Consider the following 12,343-nt stretch of genomic DNA (forward strand, 5'->3'; position numbering starts at 1 on the left):
GCTCTTAATTAGGGTACATTTTTTAGTTGGATTTGGGTTGGGTATGTTCTTTTTTATGTTGTCGTACAATGAGCACTTTTAATTAATTTTTAAAATCTTTTGTAGTATTGTACATTTTGTATTGGATGCTTTTTAAAAATTGTAAGTCGCTTGGAGAGAAAAAAGTAGTTAGCGACAAATGTAAGAACAACAAGCAGGACATGAACATGTGGGTGTTACCAGCGCTGCTGTGGAAAGAAAAAGCTGGGGCTGCTTCCATTTAGAATGAAATCCTAACATCAAAATACTTCCTCTTTCAGTGCCAAACGCATTCTTTCTAGTGTATTAATTTCCTTTTTATCACCTTTTGATATTTAGACTGAAAGTTCACGTTACACGGGACTGATTTTTAGCTAGGAGTGTTAAGTGGTGACCCTTGAGTCTTGAGGAAACAGTCTGCAGGAATGTTAACTGGAGTCTTTCTTTGTTTTACTTCCTCGATCCATTACAAAGAGTGCACTGTTGTGGCTCGTTGATTTGTGCAGCGGAACCATCATTTCAGGAGGGATGAATGATAAAACTGTCATGTGTAACTTTTGATTGGCTTGGCATCACATATTATTGTAAGTAAATGTACTAGTCCATACTGGGCAGTAGCATCAACACCCCTCCCCCATCCCCAGGGAACACATTTTAGCAAGGACAACTGATATAATGAACCCCCTAGGTTTCCAGTGGCCTGGAGAGAGAGTTTCAAGGCTCTGTGGCTTATTTCCTCTGCCCTGTCCTCTTTATGGCATTTCATTCCTTGCATGCAATGCTTTTTTTTTCTAATCTTGACACCAGCTTGAAGTTCCATCGCCTTTAGAGCTACATTGTTGGTTACTTTTGGACATCACAATCCACAGAGCAACAAAGCTGGGGTCATGAGATCAGTGTCTTAGGCTTCTGTGTGGTTCTTCTTTTTTCCCTTAAGGACTGGCCAGCCCCTAAATTGCATGGAGCAATATTCCACACACAAACTGGTGCTATTTGTTAGCTGTTTGGCTGGCCAGAACTTCTCTAGGGTTTCTCCCTAGGAGGTGTCTGTCACGTTAGGCAGGCTGAATTCATAGAATCATAGAATAGTAGGGTTGGAAGGGGCCTACAAGGCCATCAAGTCCAACCTCCTGCTCAATGCAGGAATCCAAATCAAAGCATTCTCGACAGATGGCTGTCCAGCTGCCTCTTGAATGCTTCCGGTGTCTGAGAGCCCACTACCTCTCTAGGTAATTGGTTCCATTGTCGTATGGCTCTAACAGTTAGGAAGTTTTTCCTGATGTTCAGTCGAAATCTGGCTTCCTGCAACTTGAGCCCATTATTCCGTGTCCTGCACTCTGGGATGATCGAGAAGAGATCCCGGCCCTCCTCTGTGTGACAGCCTTTCATGTAGTTGAAGAGTGCTGTCATATCTCCCCTCAGTCTTCTCTTCTGAAGGCTAAACATGCCCAGTTCTTTCAGTCTCTCCAGTCCCCTGATCATCCTTGTTGCCCTCCTCTGAACCAGTTCCAGTTTGTCTGCATCCTTCTTGAAGTGCAGAGACCAGAACTGGACGCAGTATTCAAGATGAGGCCTAACCAGTGCTGAATAGAGGGGAACTAATACTTCATGCGATTTGGAAACTATACTTCTGTTAATGCAGCCTAATATAGCATTTGCCTTTTTTGCAGCCACATCACAGTGTTGGCTCATATTCAGCTTGTGATCAACGACAATTCCAAGATCCTTCTCACACGTCGTACTGCTGAGCCAAGTATCCCCCATCTTATAACTGTGCATTTGGTTTCTTTTTCCTAAGTGTAGAACTTTGCATTCTTTCTTCCTCATCAGGTTCCTTAGTGATCTCCAGCTGAGACCTGGCCTTTATTGCAGGACAGGGCCCCACTGACTACAGCTAGTTTCCTTTTTTCCTTTGGAGCTGGAGGTCTTTTTGAAAAACGGGATTTCTTCCCTTCTTTCAGCTGGAGCTGGCCAGCTCAGAACAGAGGAGCCAAGTCTGTTAACCCATACAGGCTCATTTCACTGCTCTGCAGCCTCTTCTGTGTAAAAAGGCTGCTGTGAATTGGTCTGTTGTCATCGCTATCATCTTCTGTTGTTCAGTGAGTGCACAGTTTTGTATGGTATTCCGTATCTTGGGCAGAATTTAAGCAAAACGGCTTCTCAAGTAGTCAATAGGATACCTCCAAGGGGGCTGACTTTCTCCTAGTGCTCGAAGGCAGGAAATGACATTGCAGGGTAGCTACTGTGGGACCCATCCCCTGAGGTACCAGCTCATTTCCTGCCTTTCCTCGAAGCGCACCTCCTTTGTTTAGCTGTGCTTGTAATCCGATTCTTCTGTCTCAAGCTTCTTATTGTGGGTTTTCTGCTCCTGTGGTTAAGTCTTCATTTTGTGTGTGGATCTTGTGTCTAGTGTCTGCATGTGCCCTCAGGTTGGAGTTCCTAGGAACTGGCATTCAGAGCCATACTGCCTCCGACAGTGGAGGTAGAACATAGCCATCGTAGCCCATATCCTCCACAATAAGAACATAAGAGCCAGGCTGCTGAATCAGGCCAAAGGCCCATCTAGTCCAGCATCCTGTTCTCACAACCAGATGCCTATGGGAAGCCCACAAGCAGAATCCAAGCATTATCTCCTCTTGTGATCCCCAGCAACTGGCTTTCACAAGCAGACGGCCTCTGACAGTGGAGGAAAAGCATAGCCATCAGGGTTAGTAGCTGTTGATAGCCTTCTCCTCCAGGAATTTGTCTAATCCTCCTTTAAAGCCATCCAAGTTGGTGGCCTTCACTGCCTCGGGTGGGAGTGAATTCCGTAGTTTAACTATGAAATACAATTAGGCACTGTAATCTTTTCAAACCGAGGGCCCACCTCTAGCCCATACACACTTTTCTTAATTTTTCTTCCCTAATGCATAAAAGTGTTAAGAAGTTGTCATGCTGCAGGTCGTCACACTGCAGTTCACTTTGCCACAGACAGGTGGTGCTGCAGTGTGAATACAGGCACACCCCGCTTTAACATACGCAATGGGACCAGAGCGTGTATGTAAAGTGAAAATGTACTTAAAGTGAAGCAATTATCTATGCATGTACTGCACTGCAATCACCACTAGATGGCAGCGGCGTCATGCCATTAAGTGTCCGTAATTGCGAAGCGCGCGTATGGAGCATGCACGTTATAGCGAGGCGACGTTAAGTGAAGCAGCGTTAAGCGGGGTATGCCTGTACTTCAGCGTTCCATGGTGGCAGCTGGGCCAGGGACAGTGGGAAAACAAGTGAGCGAGGAGTGAGTGAGGCAGGTGACCATGAGGGGAGCGAGAGAGGTGGGCAGATGGGCGAGCGACCGAAGAGTGTGAGCTGGTCAGTGCCAGTGGTCACGTAGCAACACTTGGTGGCACTGTAGAGGATTGGCGAGGGGGGTAACTGCGGTTGTTGTTCCTGGGGTTGGGTGATGGGGTTGGCATGTGAAGCGCACAGAGGCTGCAGCCCCTAGTAACAATATTTGACTGGTGGTTGTGCTGCTGTTGTGACCCACCTGAGGTCAGGCTATGACCCTTTAGTGGGCCCTGAAATTGAAGACCAGTGGCCCAAAACACCTAGAGGTCCCCAAGTAGGGAAAGGCTGGCCTGTGGGTAACTGAAGGCAAACAGTTGTTTCGTGATGACTTCGTTGTACTTTTGTTCCATCAGAGAGCAACAGGGCTCTTTTGTGTGTTCGTAACACCTTTGCTGTGCAGTAAACAGAGTGTAGAGCTTTTAATGCCCTATAATCAAAGAGCACTTCAAATGAGTGCTCATTTTCTATGACAAGACTTCTACGCAGCAGGGAGACATAATCCAGATAGATGGAAAGAACCATTAATTACCATGCTTAAGTGTTCCTGCAGCCTCTAGGAGCAGAAGGAGCTGAATGGAAATGCAGAACACCTTGTGTGTGTTGCTGGATGTCGAAGTGCCACACACCTTCATCAGATAATAATAGCAGCCTCAGCTCTGTGAGAGCCAGTCCTTCACGTAGCTGAAACAACACTATCTGTGTACAAGAGGAGAGGTATTGGCAAGATCGGGGGAACCCAAAGGCTTTGGTGAAGGCCCAGAAAAAAAACTGAAAATTTTGAGGGAAAAAAGGGGCTTTCTGTTAACCCCTCCCCCATTTTTTAGGGGGAAAACAGGGGGGGGGAATCCATCCCCCCTGAATTTTCTGGGTTTTTTTTCTGGGCCTTCATCTGCACCTTACATTTAAAATGCATTTAATGCACTTTAAATCCAACTCAATTCCATAAATAATTTAATGCATATATAGAGCACACGGTTCCCCCCAAAAATCCTGGGAACTGTAGTTGACCACCTCGAAGAGCTACAATTTCCAGCACCCTTGACAAGCTACAGTTCCCAGGATTCTTTGGGGAAATTCATGTGCTTTAAATGTGCATTAAATATATGGTGTGTATGTAACCTTGGAGAAGTATATATATAAAAAGGGAATGCTCTGAGAGGGGGGATACAAAGGGATGGAGTTCACCACTCTTTTTCTTGACGAAAAGCGAAGGGTGGGGACTTGGAAGGGCGAATGAACCCCTGCTTCAGGTTGACATCAAGGAAGTCCCTTAGAGTGGCCAACTGTGGTTTGGACAGCAAGTAGATGTGGCCAGAGGGAATCTGGGGCCCTGGTCGAACCAAGGAAGCCCTGTGCTCCAGGTGAAGACCTTCAAGCCAGCTGTCAGTCTGCAGGCACAGCTGGATGACCTCTCATAAGGTGTTGGGGGCTTGGGCTTGCGCCAGTTCATCCAGTATCTCATCGTTAAGGCCCTTGTGGTATTGGTACATCTGGGCCGACTCGTTCCAATACACTTCCTGCGCCACAATTCGAAAAGTATTGGTATAAGTCGTGACTGAGTTCTTGCCCTGGCACAGGTTTCCCAGCTGGTGGGCTACTGTGGCTTTCCTGTATGGATCTCAAAAGATTTCCACCGTGGCAGCTGAGGGGTAGACCACTGAGCGCCCTCTCCTTCCAGTAGGCTGATCACGAAGACCATTTTCAACAAGTCGTTGAGAAAGTCTGACTGCCGTACTCTGGTGTACAGCTCACACTGTGCGATGAAAGTTGCAAACTGCTCCTGCTTTCCGCTGTAACGGAAGGGCAGCCCGGCGGGGGTCTTGATATGAGGCGCGGGCACTGGCTGGCCTGGAGCAACCCCGTTGCATGTCTCTCAAGTTGTTCCCAAGCTGGGTCAGCTGGAGTTGTAGGTTCTGGTTTTTCACTCAAAAAGTCTGGGTCTCGTTTCTCAGGGTTTGAATCTCGGCATGAAGTTTCTGGAGCTTGGCTAGCATGGTTTCTAGAGCTCTCTGTATGCCCTCCTTCATCCCGGTGCTTGCTTCCATCTCAGTCATGGAGTTGTCAGGTGGAGGTACTGGTGGCTGCAACAAACTATCCTGCCTGAACCCACTGAAGTCAGACATGAATGCAGAGGTTTGCTTCTCTTTAGTAGATTTAATGGAAAGTTTCCGTTCAGAACGCTTGAGGAATCAGCTTACAGGTTATAATAATAATAATAATAAACTTTATTTCTACCCTGCCCTTTTTCCAATAGGACTCAGAGCGGCTTACAACTAAAAACAACACCAATTAAAACATACAGAAGTATACTATTAAAAAAGAATTAAACTATGAGAAAAATTAAAACCATAAAATATAGGTTAAAAACAGCGGACAATTTAAAATAATAAAATCATATAATGTAATCACCAAACCTATGACATTTAATCCTGGTCGTTCTCTATCCCAAATGCCGGTTGAAATAAAACAGTCTTTACTTGTCGCCGGAAAGACGGCAAGGAGGGAGCTGATCGCACCTCACTCGGAAGGGAGTTCCACAGCCTAGGGGCAGCCACCGAAAAGGCCCTATCTCGTGTCTGCGTCATATGTGCTTGCGAAGGTGTGGGGAACACAAGAAGGGCCTCACCTGAAGATCTCAAATCCCAGACAGGTTCATGTAGGGAGATACGATCTGTGAAATAGCCTGGACCTGAGCCGTATAGGGCTTTGTAGGTCAAAACCAGCGCTTTGAATTGTGACCGGAAACAAATTGGCAGCCAGTGGAGCTGTTGTAACAGGGGAGTTGTATGGTCCCTGTAACCAGCCCCGGTTAGCATTCTGGCTGCAGCTCTTTGTACCAATTTAAGTTTCCAAACAGTCTTCAAAGGCAGCCCCACGTAGAGAGCGTTACAGTAGTCTAAGCAGGATGTAACCAAGGCATGCATCACCCTAGTCCGATCAGGCAGCTCCAGGAACGGGCACATAGGTTACACAGAATTCAGCATCATTACTAGGAATAAGTAGGCACAACTTCACTGCACAAAGATGTCACAGCGATTAGACACGCCTCCTTACCGATCTTAAGTAAGGATGGGCAGGCACCCTACTTGCGTGTACTGTGTATCACTGTGGAGAGAGCGCGTGCAGACAAGCGCTCTTCCTCAGAGGAACAGTGAGGACTCATTGAGATTGCCAGCACCATAGCCTACAAGTCCAAGGGGAGGGCGACTGGATCGCCTCAGCAAGGTCCTCCCCAACAGGAGGAGGGGGCTGTGTGGTGGTGACAGTGGAATGGGTGAAGGAAGAGATGAAAGGTAGGCGGAGAGGTATCTTCCTGACTGGGTTGGGCTTCCTCACTGGTAATGGGATTTATAGGAGCGGATCTGTCACTAGCAGCAGTGCGGGAGCTCTCAGACTCCAGCGCACCTGTAGACACGTCACTGGTGCCTTCTTCCCAGTCAAAGTCCGATTCCTTGTCCCCATTCTCACCACCTCATGCCCTTTCTCATGCCATTGATGTGCGCAAAATCCTTATTTTCATGATGATTTTTGTTGACAAGACCACTAGATGATTTTGGCACTTCAATTTTTGCATGATGAATATTATACTTGTGTGCCTTTTGGGTGGCAAGATCTAGTATTTTATCCTGAGAAGGAATTCCACTGTTCTGAACTTGTTCTGAGTTGTGAAATGTGAAAGTGTGTTTCAAAAGTAGTATTCACCATGCAAACAGTGTATGTGTTAGAACCACTTTGCAGTGACTTACCACACCAGTAAGTAGCACAAGACACTGGGCTGGTTCACACATAACTCAGATGTAAATGTGTATAGTTACCACAAATCATTTTTGGGGAGGGGGAATACTTCACTTTAAGCCATGGCAATAGGCTAAGATGACAAACGTTAACTACTGTCTTAGCAGTAGCGGCTGGTAGCTCCATGTCAGTGGGGCAGTGAAATCCGCTCTGGATTTTAGTCCAAACTTTCAGCTGAAGAACTCTGGACAGCTACTTGAAAGTTCAGACTAAAACCTGGAGCGCATTTCACTGACCCGCTGACATGGAGCCACCACTGGGTCCTAGTTATCTTTAACCTTATCACAGATACTTTTCATTCTTGTTTTCCAAAATGTTGTTTAGGCACCAGCAGGAGCCAACCAAGGACCCTGTCATCCTCAATGCCCTTCTACATGTGTGCAAAACAATGCACGATTCTGTGAAGTAAGTTTTTTGTTTTAATGAATCCCATTTTCAATTACGGTTGTTGTTGAGCATTTCTGAGGCCAAGAGGGTAGGGTAGGGGGATAGTATTGTTGTTCTGTTCATGTGCTGGTTTTATTCAGGGCTATGGGATCTGCGCGGGGTGCGGGGTAAACAGTTGCTTTGTTCTAAATGCACAACAAAGGAACAATCTGGGAAACGCTTGTGACTTCACAGCTTAACTAGTGGGGGTGGGGGGAGGGGAGAGAGAGATGGCAAGGAACAAATTTTAAGAGCATTGAAAGGGATAAACAAAGTGACAGATGCTGTTGTGAGATGTGGTGCCAGTTTAAAGTGCCTCTTCCCCTGTCGCAAAGGGCTGGTGACTCTAGTGAACAAAGCAATATTGATGTGGCTAGCCTTCTGCCCAAAGTAAATAACAAATGCATTTAAAATGCCTTTTTGCCATATTTGAAATGCGGGTGTAATCAGATTGAGGATATAATCCATTACCTGTTGTACTGCCCCCTGTATTTGGATCCTAGGGGAAAATATCTGTCATATATTATTCGGTTGTGCCCTGATCGAACGCCCCAAGAAGTGGTAGTGGAATTTTTAGCCGATAAATATTTATTTATCACACACTCGGTAGCCCAGTTTGCGCTGGCAGCCAAGAAGTTGAGGGCCCACCGCATTAAGAATTTGGTGGTAATATAAAATCCTACCCCCAAGGTCCGAGTGTTTCTTCCTTTTTTAATGAATGCCTTTTAATGAATGTCTTACTTTTAACGTGTGTTCTGACCAGAAGGGCCTTTTAACCAATACTTGTATATATTGTTAAGGCCTTTGGCTATATACAATAAAGTTTCTATGACATATCTGAAGTGTGTAAGGAAACTCTTTCTTGCTGGATGGGCTCTCGCTCTCGGTCTCTTGTTACTGTCCTTCCAGCAGAAACCTGCCCTCCTAGGGCAATATTCAATGATAATCCCACTTGGAGTAGGCCCCTTTGAAGTTAGTGGATATGACTAACTAGCATTGAATCCAGCCCTTTGGGTTGTATTCAATTAAGTCCTACTCAGAGTAGCTACACTGAATGGGTTGTATCCAACTGTCCTACTCAGAGTAGACCCATTGAATTAATGGACCTGGAACAGGTTCAGAGGAGGGCAACAAGGATGATCAGGGGACTGGAAACAAAGCCCTGTGAGGAGAGACTGAAAGAACTGGGCATGTTTAGCCTTGGGAGGAGAAGACTGAGGGAAGATATGACAGCGCTCTTCAAGTGCTTGAAGGGTTGTCAAACAGAGGAGGGCCAAGATCTCTTTTTGATCGCCCCAGAGTGCAGGACATGGAATAATAGGCTCAAGTTGCAGGAAGCCAGATTTCAGCTGAACATCAGGAAAAATGTTCTAACTGTTAGAGCAGTACGACAGTGGAACCAATGACCTCGGAAGGTAGTGGGCTCTCCAGCACTAGAGGCCTTCAAGAGTCAGCTGGACAGCCACCTGTCGGGTATGCTTTAATTGGGATTCCTGCACTGAGCCGAGGATTGGGCTCAACTCTTATGATTCTGTGACCTAAGTTAGTCATGTCTATTAACTTCAGTGGGTCTACTCTGAGTAGGACTAGCATTGAATACCACCCAGTAATTCTACTCTGAGTAGAACTTAGATACAACCCTTTAAATAACTATCTGCTTAGGCTGCACTCAGCCTACTGCGTGGGTTGTTAACGCAGCTGTTTCACGGCCGTGTTTGCAGATTAGCAGTCTTTATCGGGGACCCAGAGCTGCTGCCACACACCATCCGTCGGTTTCTTGTTATGCCCGTATTGGATGGCGAAACACTAATGAGCTAATAATAGTTGAGGTTCACTCTTCTCCAATTGAATTTGTATTCCAGAACAATTACTCTGTTCCCATCTGGTGTCTGCACTAAGAGAATTGCAAAATGATGCACTAGGGACTAGCATGTCCAGGATTAAGATGGATTACTTCATTGTAATTAAGTGTGGTTCATTTTCATCAGGGCGTGTTTGCTTTTATTACAGTCCCGTTTGGTAACCAAATTAAATGCTTATGATGTGAAACTGAACTTGAACCCTCCCCCAAATAGCCCAGCGTCATGTATTACATTTGCAGTATGTTTGTTTGTTTCGACTCTGTTTCAGTGGGACTTGCTTCTGAATAGGCATGTTTACGATTGCACTGGAAATGTTTATTTGCAAATAATGTGTTTGTTGTCAGAGACTGCTCACCAGTACAGGGTGGATTCAAACTGTTAATTATTTGTCTCATAGTAGGAATTTAGTCACACCTGCCCATGCGTACAGTGGGGTGAAATTTGCATAGAATTAAGAAGCCAGAAAAGTCCAGCCTGCTTTACAAACCACTTTACAAGAATTGCATAAGCACAATTGGCTATGGTTGCTGATCTTGGTCTGGGCCACAATCTGTGCAAGTCTTAAACCTTTTCCACTCGTCATGTTCCCAATGGGCTCTATCCAGCGTTCTCTGTCCACTAGCGCAAGTGCTTGTTCTAGCAAACGGGAGAGTTTTCACATAGCCCAGCTGAAGAATCCAATGCAACAGTTGTGCTAGTAGTGGAAACTTGGTGTGCAAGAGTTCACACCATCTTCCATGCAGCTGAGTTACCAGCAACCCTGTTATGCATTCTCCTGCACAACAACATTCTGCTGGCGCAAAACGTTTTCACCAGCAGAACAAGTATGCCACTGACTGACTTTAATTTAGTGCTGCATTGCATGGAACCCCCTGTGTGTGTGTAGCTCAGTGCTAGAGTATGAAAAAAAGTATTGTGTTCCATCTTTGGCACCTCCAGGTAGAGGCTCCTATCTGAAATGCTGGGGAGTCACAGCCAGTTAGGGTTTGCAATACTAAGCAAGATGGACCAACATCTGACTTGGTATAAAGCATCTCCCTATTTTCCTATGATAAATGGGACTGGTAGCAATGTGGGGAGGAAGGGATCGTCCCAACTGCAAGACAAACGAAGCACAAGTTTGGGGATTGGAGCTTTCCAGAGGTTGCTTGCTCAACTTGTCTGTTCTACAGGCATGTTTTGGCATGTTGTAGCTTAGGGATGGGAGAGCCTTAGGTTCCAGGGCTAGAGGTGGCCTCCCAGTCCTCTCTGTTCATCCCCTGGGAATCTCTCTCCCCTAGTCCTGATTCATCCAGATCAGATCAGGTGACTCTGCTTCCGAGTTCTATGGATCCTTCCCTCCATACCTGCCCTGGAGTGAGCCCCGCTGAATCTAATGGGGCTTGTTTCTGTGGTGCTGTCGATCTGTTTGAGATGGGCTTCTTAATTTTTGATGCTGTTTTGTAGTGCGCTGACACTAGAAGATGAAAAACGAATGTTGGCCTCTTTGATCAATGGATTTTTAAGAATGGTGAGTATCTGCTCTGCTGGTCAGGGTTTCAATCTGCATTTTAATTGTGCTTTTATGTGGCTGCTCATTTTTGACTTTTGGTCAATTTTGTGCACATAAAAACACAGATACATCTAATGTAATGTATATCTTGGCCCTTAGCCTTTAGTTATAATAATAATAATAATAATAAAATAATAACTATATGATAACTATATGTAGTTATGATAACTATATGAAACCCTCCATGTCCAGGTGCAGTATACCTCAGGATACCAGATGCCAGAAGATGCACAGCAGAGGATTGTTCTGCCTGCCTTTGTAACTGTGAATTTTGCAGAAGCACCTGGCTGAATGGCATTGACCTTTTGGTCTGATCCAGCCAGACTGTTCTTCTGTGCCCATCACAACAGAGCGTTGAGAGTGTTCCTAGAGGTTATGTCAGATGAAGGGAAAATAAGAAATCTGGTATGAACTATATTGCTTGGAAAATACTAGATGTTGTTTCCCCCCGACATTGAATTAAAGAGTTAGTGCTACCCTGCAGCAGATCAAAGAGCTGGGTAACTGGATGCCACAGTCTCCTGTCTTAAGAAATGACTTTGTGAATCTTCTTAATCCAGGTTTCGTTTGGGCGTGACTTTGAGCAGCAGCTGAGTTTTTATGTTGAAGCCAGATCAATGTTTTGTAATTTGGAACCGGTTCTCGTCCAGCTGATTCATGTGAGCATATCTTCTTTAGTATAAATTAGACTTCCCTGGCTGTTGGAGCTATTTCACCCCCCTGCTGCATATTGCCATTCCTTACATTTCATTACAGGGTAAGGTCAGTTTTGTAGGCATTTCACAGCAGAGAATTTGCATTTGTACGCCATGTTTTATCATGATATTTGGCATGTTGCTGGTGCATTAATGCCGCAAAGTGAAAAGCACAAAGAGCTGATAGCTCTTAAATGCTGAATATTCTAAATTGCCTTCTTTATTTCCATCAACAAATTAGTCCAGTGAAAGACCTTTATAATCGCTGCTTTTTCTCTTCTGTCTCTGAATTATTTGCATGTAGAATGAACAGCATTTGGAGGATACTTTTCTTCAATCTAAATGAGGGTCCATAAACTGACTGTTTATTCCAGGGCACTACACTGACACAGCAAATTTCAGTTTTGATATATTTTTTCAAGAAGGCCCCTAAGACCGGCCTTGAGGACCAAATTTTGACAGGTGATGCAAACCCCTTTCTGAGGTTTGCATTGAAAGCAAGGAATTTGCATCAGAACCCCCTGCTAAAATGTAGTTTCCTCCCGTTTGTTTTACCAGGGGTTTCCACGCAAACCTCTTCTTGAATCAGGAAGGGGTTTGCATGGAATCCTGCTGAATGGAGCAGGATTTAACCTATGCTCATCAGCTGATGAGTGGGCATTAAT

At 45.3% G+C, this 12,343-nt stretch overlaps 1 protein-coding gene across 3 annotated transcripts in view; it reads left to right on the forward strand.

Annotated features, from left to right (window-relative positions):
• The window catches only part of VPS35L (VPS35 endosomal protein sorting factor like), a 97,464-nt gene that overhangs the window by 49,055 nt on the left and 36,066 nt on the right, over window positions 1-12,343 (forward strand). For all 3 annotated transcript variants that reach the window (XR_009759415.1, XM_061599845.1, XM_061599844.1), the window contains exons 22-24: window positions 7,468-7,548; window positions 10,878-10,941; window positions 11,544-11,642. Coding sequence is in view for 2 of the 3 variants with exons in the window: in XM_061599845.1 (XP_061455829.1) it covers window positions 7,468-7,548; window positions 10,878-10,941; window positions 11,544-11,642 (244 nt within the window). In the remaining variant the exon portion in view is untranslated. The remainder of the gene's footprint in view (window positions 1-7,467; window positions 7,549-10,877; window positions 10,942-11,543; window positions 11,643-12,343) is intronic.

This window comes from Rhineura floridana, chromosome 17, assembly GCF_030035675.1.
Source record: "Rhineura floridana isolate rRhiFlo1 chromosome 17, rRhiFlo1.hap2, whole genome shotgun sequence".
Classification (NCBI taxonomy): Eukaryota; Metazoa; Chordata; class Lepidosauria; order Squamata; family Rhineuridae; genus Rhineura; species Rhineura floridana.